The sequence below is a fragment of the Thunnus albacares genome, chromosome 17 (genome assembly GCF_914725855.1).
Source record: "Thunnus albacares chromosome 17, fThuAlb1.1, whole genome shotgun sequence".
NCBI lineage: Eukaryota > Metazoa > Chordata > Actinopteri > Scombriformes > Scombridae > Thunnus > Thunnus albacares.
Window position 1 is genome coordinate 18,278,470 of NC_058122.1, and position 12,262 is coordinate 18,290,731.

The 12,262-nt window shown below is 41.3% G+C and overlaps 2 protein-coding genes across 5 annotated transcripts in view; one reads left to right on the forward strand and one right to left on the reverse strand.

Moving 5' to 3' along the window:
- Positions 1–6,772, forward strand: part of slc27a1a (solute carrier family 27 member 1a) — a 46,233-nt gene extending 39,461 nt beyond the window's left edge. The window contains exons 2-12 of one of the 3 annotated variants that reach the window (XM_044330352.1): positions 1,536–1,930; positions 3,095–3,262; positions 3,663–3,732; positions 3,839–3,930; positions 4,022–4,131; positions 4,255–4,464; positions 4,552–4,678; positions 4,764–4,901; positions 5,182–5,346; positions 5,458–5,604; positions 5,712–6,772. In XM_044330352.1, the coding sequence (XP_044186287.1) occupies positions 1,536–1,930; positions 3,095–3,262; positions 3,663–3,732; positions 3,839–3,930; positions 4,022–4,131; positions 4,255–4,464; positions 4,552–4,678; positions 4,764–4,901; positions 5,182–5,346; positions 5,458–5,604; positions 5,712–5,869 (1,780 nt within the window). In that variant the 3' untranslated portion in view covers positions 5,870–6,772. Of the gene's footprint in view, positions 1–1,535; positions 1,931–3,094; positions 3,263–3,662; positions 3,733–3,838; positions 3,931–4,021; positions 4,132–4,254; positions 4,465–4,551; positions 4,679–4,763; positions 4,902–5,181; positions 5,605–5,711 lie in introns of all 3 variants that reach the window. The other 2 variants (XM_044330350.1, XM_044330351.1) reach the window with 2 other exon arrangements.
- Positions 6,545–11,959, reverse strand: trim35-13 (tripartite motif containing 35-13). Of its 2 annotated transcripts, none has more exons than XM_044330354.1 (6): positions 11,543–11,959; positions 8,116–8,211; positions 7,788–8,018; positions 7,670–7,692; positions 7,441–7,559; positions 6,545–7,351 (listed from the first exon to the last, which is right to left on the reverse strand). In XM_044330354.1, exons 1-6 carry the CDS (start codon positions 11,876–11,878, stop codon positions 6,816–6,818), a joined length of 1,341 nt encoding a protein of 446 aa, XP_044186289.1. In that variant the 5' UTR covers positions 11,879–11,959; the 3' UTR covers positions 6,545–6,815. The 2 variants fall into 2 exon arrangements, with proteins under 2 accessions (XP_044186289.1, XP_044186288.1); XM_044330353.1 differs by lacking the exon at positions 11,543–11,959 and adding an exon at positions 9,113–9,785.
- Positions 11,960–12,262: the final 303 nt, after the last annotated feature.

The window sequence follows — 12,262 nt, forward strand, 5'->3', positions numbered from 1 at the left end:
TTGTCGCCCGGACACAAATAATGAAGTCTCCCCTGTAAATGCCAGCCCTCAGGACTCGCTCACGTATGTTTGACATATTTCCAAATATTGCCTGAGTGTCAACTATTTAACCACAACCGCGCCGACGAGCAGTGAACTATAAAACTGTCATAACTCTGAAAAACTACTGGTTTCCTTAAAAAACGGTGCGTCGTGTATCCTCTCAACGCCCTCAACATCCGGAGAAGGATTTGAATACTCGACAGTTTCCGCGAAAGTAACGAGGTAACAAGCTGTGTGGACCGGGGAAGGGTTATCGGGTGAAAGGTGACATCGCTTCAGTCTATTGACTCGTAGGTAAGTTGTGAATAGGCTAAAGCATGCATGTAGATTTCACACTGTGCGTGATGTGACCTTGAGTGGCATCTGTGTTTGTGAGCTGGTTGATTTGTGATAACTTTCCTGCATGAAAAATCCTACTGTAGTACATAAGTATTAGGAGCAAGATGTACTTAAAGTATAACAGTAAAAGTAGTGGTTCGGTCCCTCTGACTGATATATTATTATATATGACATCATTAGATCATTAATACTGAAACATCAGTGTGTAAGCAGCATGTAACTGTTGTAGCTGCTGGAGCTAGTTTAACTGTTTTATATACAGTTAGTGTAGCCCAGTGGTTCCCAACCTAGGGTTCAGGCCCCTCCAAAGGGTCACCAGATAAATCTAAGGGGTCGTGAGATGATCAATTAAAAAGTAAAGTTCTGATACACAAATCTGTTTTTGGAATTGTTCTCTATCTTTGATTTTTGGTGAAATATTGGGTCATTTGAACATTTATTGAAATGAAACCATGTGAGAAGTTTAGAGGGAAAAATCACTATTTGGTGGAGCTGTTAACAACTCATAGACAACTCATATCTGAAATGTGACCCCGACTGCACACTGCTTTCTGTGAGACGTCAAAAGCCAAAAAGGTTGGAAACCACTGGTTTCATCTTGAACAATGTGTTATATTTTAAAAGCTTGTTATATTATCCATTGTATCAAATCTTCATCTAGAAAGTAACTGAAGCTGTAAAATAACTGTAGTGGAGTAGAAAGTACAATATTTCCCTCTGAAATGCAGTGGAGTGGAAGTTTCAAATAGCATAAAATGAAAATACTGAAAAATTGTACTTTTAAGAACACATACGTAAGAACCTCCCTGAGCGATGTAGGCTTCAGCTCATGCCCATTCTGCCCTAAAAGCACATCTCTCTCCTTTTCCTCCGTGACAGGAATGCACAATGCAGCAAGTGTCTCAGCCTCTTTGGGATCCATGGGACTGCTGCGTCTCTTCGGGGTGTCCTGGTCCTGGAGTCTGGCAGCAGGCCTTGGGGTGTATCTGGGCACAAGAACCTGGAAATACTTCTACATCGCAGCACGCACTGCCAAGAGAGATCTTAAGTAAGTAAAATATGTCCAATTAAAGTTATGTTCATGCTTGTAGGTCTTCATCTTTACTTACCTTCTTAATTTTTCCTCTTTTTTTTCCTTCTGTGACCTTCACCAGTGGCCTGTATGTGCTGCTGAGAGTGAAGATGGCGTTATGGCGTTATGTGCGCAACGGAAGCAACATTCCTTCCATCTTTGCCCAGACAGTAAAACTCAACCCAAACAAACTAGCACTGATCTATGAGGCTACAGGGGAAACATGGACCTTCACCCAGCTGGACGAACTGTCTAATGCCGTGGCCAATTGGGCAAGAGATCAGGGATGGATCTCTGGAGATGTGGTGGCCCTCTTCATGGAAAGCAGGCCTTTACAGGTGGCGCTTTGGTTGGGCTTGGCTAAGGTTGGGGTGGAAGCTGCACTCATCAATTTCAACCTCCGCCATGATTCCCTCCTGCACTGTATTGGGGTGTCAGGGTCCCGAGCTATTGTGTTTGGAGCTGAGCTTGCTGATGGTAAGAATGTGCTAAATGAGGTAGGAAAAGTCTGCCCTAAAACAATAGTCAAGTGCCCAAATAAACATTGAAACAGGTTTTTCTTGACATAATCATTCCTCCTATTCATACTGGCCATTAGAATATCCCTTCATAATGCATCTACGATGTAAGTGATGGGGGCAAAATCCACAAGCCTCTTTCTGTAGAGTTTATCTGAAGCTAATTTGAAGCTTCAGCTGTCCAATTAGTCAAATCATGTAGATATCTTTCAACGTTACAGTCTTTCTAGTGCCAAAGTCCCTCTTTTTGTTACAATACTTCCACTGCAGGCCAACAGGGAAACACTGTAGAGGAAACCAAAGAGGGAGTGTCTAAAAACTCTGTAAATGTGGCAAACATCCACTTGATATGACTAACTCAGACTGCTGAAGCCTCATATAAGCTTCAGATAAACTTAAAATGCATTTTGTTTTAAGACAGACTTGGAAAAAAGTGTGAACCTGTCCTTTAACACTTAGGTTCATTCTAAACTGATGTTTTACAGGATAATATCCTACCTCTTTTTCAGGAAATTATTTAATAAAGCACATGATTGCATTGTAATTGCAAGCAAAATTCCTCAGATACTGATCAACCTCAGCACCAAATGTCATGTTTCATTAATATTTTGCCTGTAACATCATGTGAGGTGGTCAACATTATTTCCTGGTGTCACACTGTTAATATTTAGTGTGTGTGTGTGTGTGTGTGTGTGTGTGTGTGTGTGTGTGTGTGTGTGTGTGTGTGTGTGTGTGGTACATAAACTGTGATAATGGCTGTGTCTCCCACATGTCATGTGGTTAGGACATGCTGTCGGTGATCACATTGCCAGTAAAATTCTTTCTGTGCAATCTCTTTGTGAAGTTTACATTAGCTCCTCTTTGTTTCTCTGTGACAGCACAAACACTTCACTCCTTTGTCCTTGCGGCCTCTGTGATGTCCTGCATTTGTGTGACTTTACTGTATCTATTTAATGTTTTCATTAACTGAACAACATAAGTTTTTGTCCGACAACACTGTTTTCTCTGCTTTTGTCTCAGCGGCTCACTGTATTCATATTCTTGTGCAAACTACAGCCCTTGAACTGACCTGATTGCTGTCCTCTGTTCCCATCTCCCTCTTGTTCTTCTTACTGAATGTCAGCCATGTCAGAAGTCACTTCCTCCAACAGCCAGTCCATGGTACGGTTTTGTACAGGAGAGCTCAGTGCAGAACGTCTGGCCTGTCTGGGTGCTCAACCTCTGGACCCAATTTTAGCCTCTGCACCTAAACATCCCCCTTCACCTTGTGTTCCCCCTAAAGGCATGAATGGTGAGTACCTTATCTCCCACTAAACTCAACTATGCCTCTATTCCAGGTTTTCTTTATGTTAATATGGAGTTTGTTTTAAACAACCCTCTTCAGACAATTTTTTTAGACTGTGTTTGGATGATAACTTTTGTGTTTTTTTTGCTCTATTATGAATTCCCAAAGTGTATGTCTAACAGTAATTCGTTTTTCTCACTCTGCTGTCTAGTTTCTGAACTGAAATTGCTTCCCAGTAATTATGTAACTCGAGCCTGATGAGTTGCTTGTGCAGAACTAAATGAAAACAGACTATATTATCAGTTCTGTTGCATTGAAGCAGTGACTGAAATGCTGTGAAGACACCTGCATGTATCTTGCAATTGTAGCTTGCAATTTTAATAATGTATTTTATTCTCATCTGCAGACCGTCTATTTTATATTTACACCTCTGGGACCACAGGACTACCCAAGGCTGCCATTGTTGTACACAGTCGGTATGTTTTGTTTTTTTTTTCAACCACTTACAAAAAAGCATCACATTACAGTTGCTGCACCTCTAGTGATACATGTTTGTGAATTTTCCCTGTGTTCACACAACAGTTACTACAGAATCGCTGCTTTTGGCTATTTTGCCTTTCGCATGCGCTCTGATGACATCATTTACGACTGTCTCCCTCTCTATCACTCAGCGGGTACGTGATGCTAGCCTCCACGTCTTGATGAATACATTTTTTTCCCCACTGGGTTTACATAATTGAAGTGTGAGCTTTCTTCTCCTGCCAGGTAATATCATGGGAGTTGGTCAGTGTCTGATCCATGGCCTCACTGTTGTAGTGAAGAAGAAATTCTCTGCCAGCCGCTTCTGGGAAGACTGCATTAAGTACAACTGCACTGTAAGAGCTTATGCTTGGAAAATATTGAGAAGTGCCATACTGAAGAAATCAATAACTATAAAACATTCATTTTGAACTAGAACTGCCACAATAACAAGACCGCCTTCCCCTCTCCCCTCAAAGGTGGTGCAGTATATCGGGGAAATCTGCCGCTACTTGCTGTCTCAGCCAGTGAGGCCATCAGAAAAGGGCCACAAAGTTCGGCTGGCGGTTGGAAATGGCTTACGCCCCAGTGTGTGGGAGGCTTTCACAGAACGTTTTGGGGTGGCACAGATTGGCGAGTTCTACGGAGCGACTGAGTGCAATTGTAGCATCGCCAACATGGATGGAAAGGTCAGCGATCACAATGACCAGTGTTTCTTGTGTCTTCACGGATGAAATACGAATTGTATCAGGGTTAAGCTAATTCTGTCCTGCCAGGTGGGAGCCTGCGGATTCAACAGTCGCATTCTCCCCAACGTGTACCCCATCCGTCTGGTGAGGGTGGACGAGGACAGCATGGAGCTGGTTCGGGACAGCCGGGGCCTCTGTGTGCCTTGTCGCCCTGGTAACTAATATTAATACTACGATAATTACTTTTCATTGGATAGAATATATGACAGTACTGCATTAGACTCATCTGTGTCTTTCAGGGGAACCAGGGCTTCTGGTGGGTCGCATCAACCAGCAGGACCCATTACGGCGCTTTGACGGCTACGCAAACCAGGATGCTACAAGGAAGAAGATAGCTCATAATGTTTTCAAGAAAAATGATTCTGCATATTTATCAGGTTACCAGTCTTTTTTTATTCATCAAAATACATGATATGTTGCATCATAATTCTCAACACAGCTGGTAGTGCTCATTTTAAAAAAAATAAACCAGTCATGTAAATGTTCAAGATATTTATAGCTTACTTAAAAGATGAAACCCTGTAAATAATGTTGGATTTCCATGCTTACTAGTCAATTCTTAGCGCAGGCAGTGAGTTATGATTGTTTAGCCACTCTTGATTTAAGTGTTTCGAGACAAGCTTGGCAATTATTTTTCTTTCCATGTGTCTACCCAAGGTGACGTGCTGGTGATGGATGACCTAGGCTACATGTACTTTCGTGATCGTGGCGGGGACACGTTCCGCTGGCGAGGAGAAAATGTTTCCACCACCGAGGTGGAGGGCATACTCAGCAGTCTTCTGGGTCAGACTGATGTGGCTGTGTACGGTGTGGCAGTGCCAGGTGAACTTTGTATACGCAATGCTTTAAGCATCACGTTGGGACTTGCTTTTAATTGTCCTCACCTGTTTCTGTCCTACGTGACAAGCATCTATTACCGTGTGTCATACTCAGGTGTGGAAGGGAAAGCGGGAATGGCTGCCATTGCGGACACTGCAGGGAGGTTTGACTGTAGTGGTTTCCTGCACATGGTTCAAGGAGCTCTTCCTCCGTATGCTCGCCCTGTGTTCCTGCGAATCTCCCCGCATGTAGACACCACAGGTTAACTGCCCTAATATCCTTTCTGAGTTCATAAAAATGTCCACCATCACTGATGATTTCATATCAATAACTATTTTTTTTCTGTGTATCTCCACATTCCTGCACAGGTACATTTAAAATCCAGAAAACCAGGCTGCAGAGGGAGGGATACGACCCACGTCTCACAACCGACCAGATCTACTTTTTAAACACTAGAGCAGCGCGTTATGAGGCTGTGGACGAGGAGCTATACAACGCTATAGCAGAAGGAAGAATGTCTCTATGACATGGAGGACCTAGTAGGGCAGTTCATGGTGCCTCAGTTAAACAGATGCTGTAGATAAAGAAGATAATGTGTCTACGTTGGTGTTGGCGTCAGTCTTCCTGCACCACCCAACTTGATTTTAACCATTCAGGGAACAGTTGAGAGGACTACTTATATAGGCAGTACTGTTACAGATGATGTTTTAACACTGTTTGAGTAACACACCAGAACATAATGTGAGGGCATTCATTCCCTTTAATAATCTTGTATTATCATGAAATGAACACCTCCAAAAGCCTTTGAGCATCACCGCACATAGAGTGGGCATCCCCCACAACCTATTTGAAATAGGATACATGTTACAATAATGTGGTTAGGACAGCAACGGTTGGTATGAAGTCAAACTTTGTTACAGGGTATATATGCCCGTTTATGAAATATGCTGCAAGATTCTGTGTAGGTTTAAGCAATACTTGAGTGTGAAGCTGTGGAGTTACTGCTGCGTGTTAAGACCAGACATCAAACACGCAGCACATATGGCAACTAGAACAAACACTAACCATAGTCTTATTTTAATGCAATGGAAGCATCTAATCCCACTTGTTTGAACCTCTGAACAACACTGGCACAGATTTGCAAATACATAAAAGTTGTTACTGTATGTGCCTTATATGAAAGTTCAGATCTATGTTTCAGTTTTTGTTTTATGATTTTTTTTTTTTTTTTTTTGGGAAAGTTACTCAAAAGAATGTGGAAATCACAGTAGTGATTCTGTGTCATGCAAAGCTGAGTCACACATAGTGACTGTCATTTTTAACAAATTCTTATCAGTATAGTAATATATATAGGTGTTTAATTTACAATTTCAGATTTCCCAGACAACATCTGTTTTGTTGTAACTCAAATTAAATATTTTAAAACATGGCTATGTTTACTTTGTGTCATTTTTGTATGTCTTCAAGGTGAATTAGTCTGTTGACAACAATATGCTAGTGGGGAGGATTTTCAGTGGATGCTCTTTGCAGGCGGTGCAAAAGTAGGGAAAGGTTGTGCGTGCAATGACTTCAGTGAAAGTGTAAAGAGGCGTTCTCTGTCTAGGGTCATAAAACGTCACCTTGCCACGGTCCATGTCTAAAACCACCCTTATCACTTCTGGCTTCTTAGTCATGTTCAGCGGCTCCCATGGTGCTGTGCAGGCCTTATGCTCTCCATTGCGAAACCTTATAGTCCAGAATCCCTCTGCTGGCGTCAGCACATGTTTTCCCTTCCTGTTGATGGCCTCGCTGGCAACTCCCACCACCCAGTAATTGTTGTCCTTCACCTCCACATCCCAGCTGTGGCGTCCAGTGGAATAGCCCTCTGCAGCCAGCATCTCAGCGCTGATGTCAAAGCGTTCTGGATTGTCTGGCACCTTGAAAATCTGGGTACAGTTCTGCACCACTGTGAGATCCTCTGACAGGATGAAGCAGCTAGCTGCTGTGTTAGGATCCAGAAGCACCGGAGCTTGTTAAAAGAAAGAGGTAGTTACTAATGTGCCAGGAAAAGAGCCAAACCAATAAAACATGACTGATGTTATTCTGTGAGGAACTCACTATATTTAACTATACTCTTCATCTTCTCCCACACTTTGTATCTCAGAGAGCCTATATGCTTGGCCACATCAATCAGAGCACCAGAAATCATTTGTGGATTGAGGGAATTTAGCCATGTTCTGAAAAGATATTTTAGGAATTAGTTAAAGCTTGTGTTTGCTGTTTCTGTAAAGCTGTATAATCCTAAAAATAAGATGAATTGGATCTTAATTGTGGCAAAGACACTTACCTCCTTATTGTCTCTTTGTAATTCTGAAAACAAAATTGAAGAGAACAACTTTCATCAAGTGTGCACATGATAAAAAGGTTTAAAAAAGGTTTGTTATTCTTATCTTGTTCTTATCTACCTTAAGAAATGGGATATCTTGAGATCGCATCTCCTGTTCCACTAATCTGATTGTGTTAGAGAGAGATGCCATCTCATTGTTGATCTCCTCCATCCTCTGGTTTATCATGAGATTCTTCAGATCCTCCTCTTCCTTTAAAACAGAAAGTCTGGCAGCCTCCTGTTCCTTCAGGAAATTGTGAAGGGCTTCAAATTCCTCTTTTATCTGTGTTTCAGTATGTTCTGCTTGGTTCTGGAAAGAGATATGATTGATGGATAATCACCGCCTCCACACCTTGGCTCTGTAGTATGTTCAAAGTAACATTTGGTACTGATGGGGGTGACAGTACCTTGACATGCTCTGCCATTTCCTCACAGACCATTTTCGCCTTCTTGTACAGCTGCAATTTCTCCTTCAAAGGCAGCAGCGCATTCTTCAGTTCCTCCTATAGAGTCAGGGACAGGGCATCAACACTTTAAAACAAGGTCAGCCTGGCAGGTGGCCGAGCTGTCAGCACAATGTGACAGGCAGTGTTTTCCTGTAAATTCAAAGCTCCACAATACAGCAGCATCAAATGAATGGGACAAATCTATAGAAAATGATCTAATGCCCTGGTAACATAAGCAAAATTTAAATCACGCAACCAATAAATTAATTTCACATCAGTATTCAAGAATTTCCATTCTTGAGAGCAGGCCGAGCAGGGCGGGAGTAGAATGAACGTTGTGTCAGAGAAACCTTGTGGGAGTCGAGTTTCAGTCCTCTCGGGACGCCAGCGGCGACGGCAAACCAAAAATATAAAGCTATTATTAGAATGTTAATAAACTCTGCCAAACACCGTCACTCATATCAGCATATCAGACTTAGAGAAGCACAAAAGTAGTGCGAAAATCAAAATTAAAAAGGTAAGAAAACCACAATAAACAATGCATTTTCAAACTTTTAGAAAGTCGTATATTGAAATGATGCCCAGGTACAATGTGACATGTTTTCTATTGATGGAATCATGGACAGCCTTTGAGACTTTATTGTGCAAAATAACCAGCCAACAAATTTAGTGAATTAAAATTTCCTTTAGAATCTTCCCATTCAAATTCTGAAGTCTCATCCACACTTGTTGACATCAGGTACTAGTCTATAAAGACATACATCTACTGTAATCCTGACGAATGTGACAGATAATTTGATAAACACTTCATTATCATTCATTTTCACTGTAAGTATCAATATGAACACAGAGGGAGAAGCTTGTGGTGAAGTAAACATTTCCCACATAGCTGATGTTGATGATGAAAATTTGCTACCAGTGTGAAATACCGGCGTGACCAACCGTGTAACATGCCTACCTTACAGTCATGAGCACTTTCCCCAATGGGATAGATCCTGTGCCCTTTGTGTTTAGCTGCTTTCCCACACACTTCACATATTGGATCCAAGTCCTCCAAACAGAACAGTGTGAGCTTTTCTCCATGCTCCTGGCAAGCACCTGGGTCATTCTTGCCTCTGTCCTCCTTAAAGGATTCGCAGGCCTTCTCCAACACAGCACTCACCACCATTTGATCCATGGAGGAACGTTGCCAGCACAGAGGACAGAAGCGTGAATCCTCAGTGACTTGTGTCTCCCAGCTGTCTTTGAGGCAGGCTTTACAGAACCTGTGTTTGCAGGTTAGAATCACTGGCTGACTGAGAATAAGTCCACAAATTGGACAGGAAAGGTCGTCCTCTCTACGAGCACGTCTGGTGGCCATTCTTCCTCACAGGGCTTTGGTGACAACGCAGGATAGGAGGCCCCTCCCATGTCTATGGCAGGCTACCTCATCTTAACCTCAGAAATAAGTGTTAATACCTCGGCTCTCGAATCCATATCCCATGTTATGCTGTCTTGTTTGACTGCGCACATTGCCCCGTTCTCAAATAAACACCACACCTCTGAATGAAAGGAATAGGCTTTACATATGATACTGTATCTGTGCAGATCAGAGCCTGAATAACCCCGGGATGACAGCAGAGCAAATGATGATGGTGGAATAATTGCACTCAAGATGGTTTTTACATTACAGTTGCGCTATAATCATCTCTATGTTATTTGAGAAGTGAGTTGATACAATCTGTCATGGTGTAATTGAAGAGTTTACATAGGAACAATGTCCAAATTAAGACTCGGGGTCAAGATATAAATAGATAGAAGTTACCGATTTAGACTTCAGTTATGTGGGTAAAGAAATATCTTCCTGCTGACCACTGAAACTGGTTTTTTTTCCATGGTCAAGTTCAACATTGGGTAGAAGCTTTTTAAGAATTAATTAGAGTTATTTTTGAGTCAAATCACCATTCTGGTATAAAAATACTTGACACAATTCTCACATTAATCAAACACTACTTAGAGTAAAAGAGTCAAGTTTTTGAGAGCAATTAAAAGTTATTTTAAAGCAAGATGTTAATTTGTTAAGTATTTAACTGTTATCTGACCTTGTTTGTAATGTAATTCAGTATTTTGTTGTGGGAGTTAGTTTACTAGAAACAATGTTGCACCTAAAATAGGGCGAGAGCTTGTAGATAGACATAGAAAGCAAAGGGGAACATGATCCTGTCATGTGTAGGCTGCTTCAACTCATGTGTATACACTGTATGGTTGCTCATAAATTTCACACATGCTATGTTAGGATTCACGTCTGCTTTGAACAAGGTGGGAGAATTATTACAATGTGAACTATAAGGACAGTATAAGATTTTCCCCTGCATTGATGTTACTTTAGATATTATTGTTACAATGTAGTAATTATACAGACAGATTTTCATGTCTACAGTCCCCTCAAAGCATCCTAACATATCATAACATGGTATAAGGATGTCAACAATATAGAAACTGCAGATGAGCAGTCCAATAAGAGTAATATAGTCATGAATATATTGTGTCGTATAATGAGTCAAAACTTTATTTTCACTCACCCACACTATGCAATCCCTGACTGAATAAGTCGCAGTCTTATTGAGATGCCAAAGTGAAAATTTGATTGGTGTCCTGCATGCCATTGCCAGAGCAGCAGTTCAGAGAAATTCATAGTAACAGTAGTCAACAGAGCCCCCCCTCCCACACACACACTCATACAGACTCCTGTCATGCCAGAGTGGTGGCTCTGCATGCGGTCACCTCTTTAATATGCATTTCCAAATTTGTCATTAAAAGTTATTGTTGGAAAGCTCTTCAATTGAAGTAGGTGAATCAAACCAAATTTATTAATTTAATTAAATTTTTCTTAATTTGGTCAAATGTTTCATCTTTTTTAATCTGCAACTAGTTTAAGTTTGAATCTAAATGGTGGCAATTAAATTAATTGGGGAAGGACAGATGGATTTCTTTTCTCTGTGGGTTTCTATGTTTCCACACATCTGCACACATCTGTGTGTGCATGCAGGCATCGGATACAGATACAGAGACAAACAGAGATAATGAGCAGACTGACAGACGTGTTACTACAGTTCATAGCCTACAGAGTCCATTGGGGGGAGCAGAGAGTCCTTTTCTAGGTCTAATTTTCAATTTCCAACATTTGAAATGCGTGTTCATAGTAGCTGAGAATAACTCTTGTCCACTCTAAAAAAAAATGTTCATGTTTAGGTATAACCTACAGACACATTAAACATGTTCTATGCATCAGTATTTGGACTGAGCAACATTTTCCCCATCTATAGGATAGCTAAATCTGTACAGATGTGCATATTATCAAATTTAGGCTCACATTTTTTCATAGAAAAAAGAAAGAAATTTAACTTACCTTATGATCCTTGAATGCCTCCTTGATGGGATACACTATGTGATTCATATGTAGGCCAGATCTGTGGCACATAGAGCAGACAGGCTCCAGATCAGCCACACAGAGGAGAGACAGTTTCTCTCCATGAGCTTCACATGATTTATGTGGAAGCCCATTGTTTTCCTTAAAGCAGAGAGGACAATCTTTAGAGCCATGTTGTATCCAGAACTGCTCCAAACAAAAGTTGCAGAAGCTACGATCACAGCCAATGCAGCAGAGGACCACTGGAGCCAGAAAAACTTCACCACACAAGGCGCAGGACTCGTCCACAGCCTGACACAAGATGTCAACCTCCATCTGTGAAATACAATGCAGCAGTGATGGGTCTCTACCAGGCAGTAAGACATATACGTTCTCTGTGTATGTATAGTAAGACCTATATGTTCTCTATGTATGTACAGTATGTAGGTTGTTAAACAGAGTGTAGTCCTGCAGCAGTAGGGAGAAAGGTGACGCAGCTACTCTGGTTGCACCATAAATTAGCATGGACATCAAAGAATGTGTTCAGCTCGGTTTCAGACCCTGCCAATGAAAAACTGGAAAGGAGCCATAAAACTTTTATTTTAGAATTTTTACTTACAGCCCGGGATGGTGGAAAGAGACGTGTGAGCTATAATGACCAACTATAATTTTGAGCAACGAGCTCTACCACATTCATATCGAGGCAGGTTATCTTGTAAT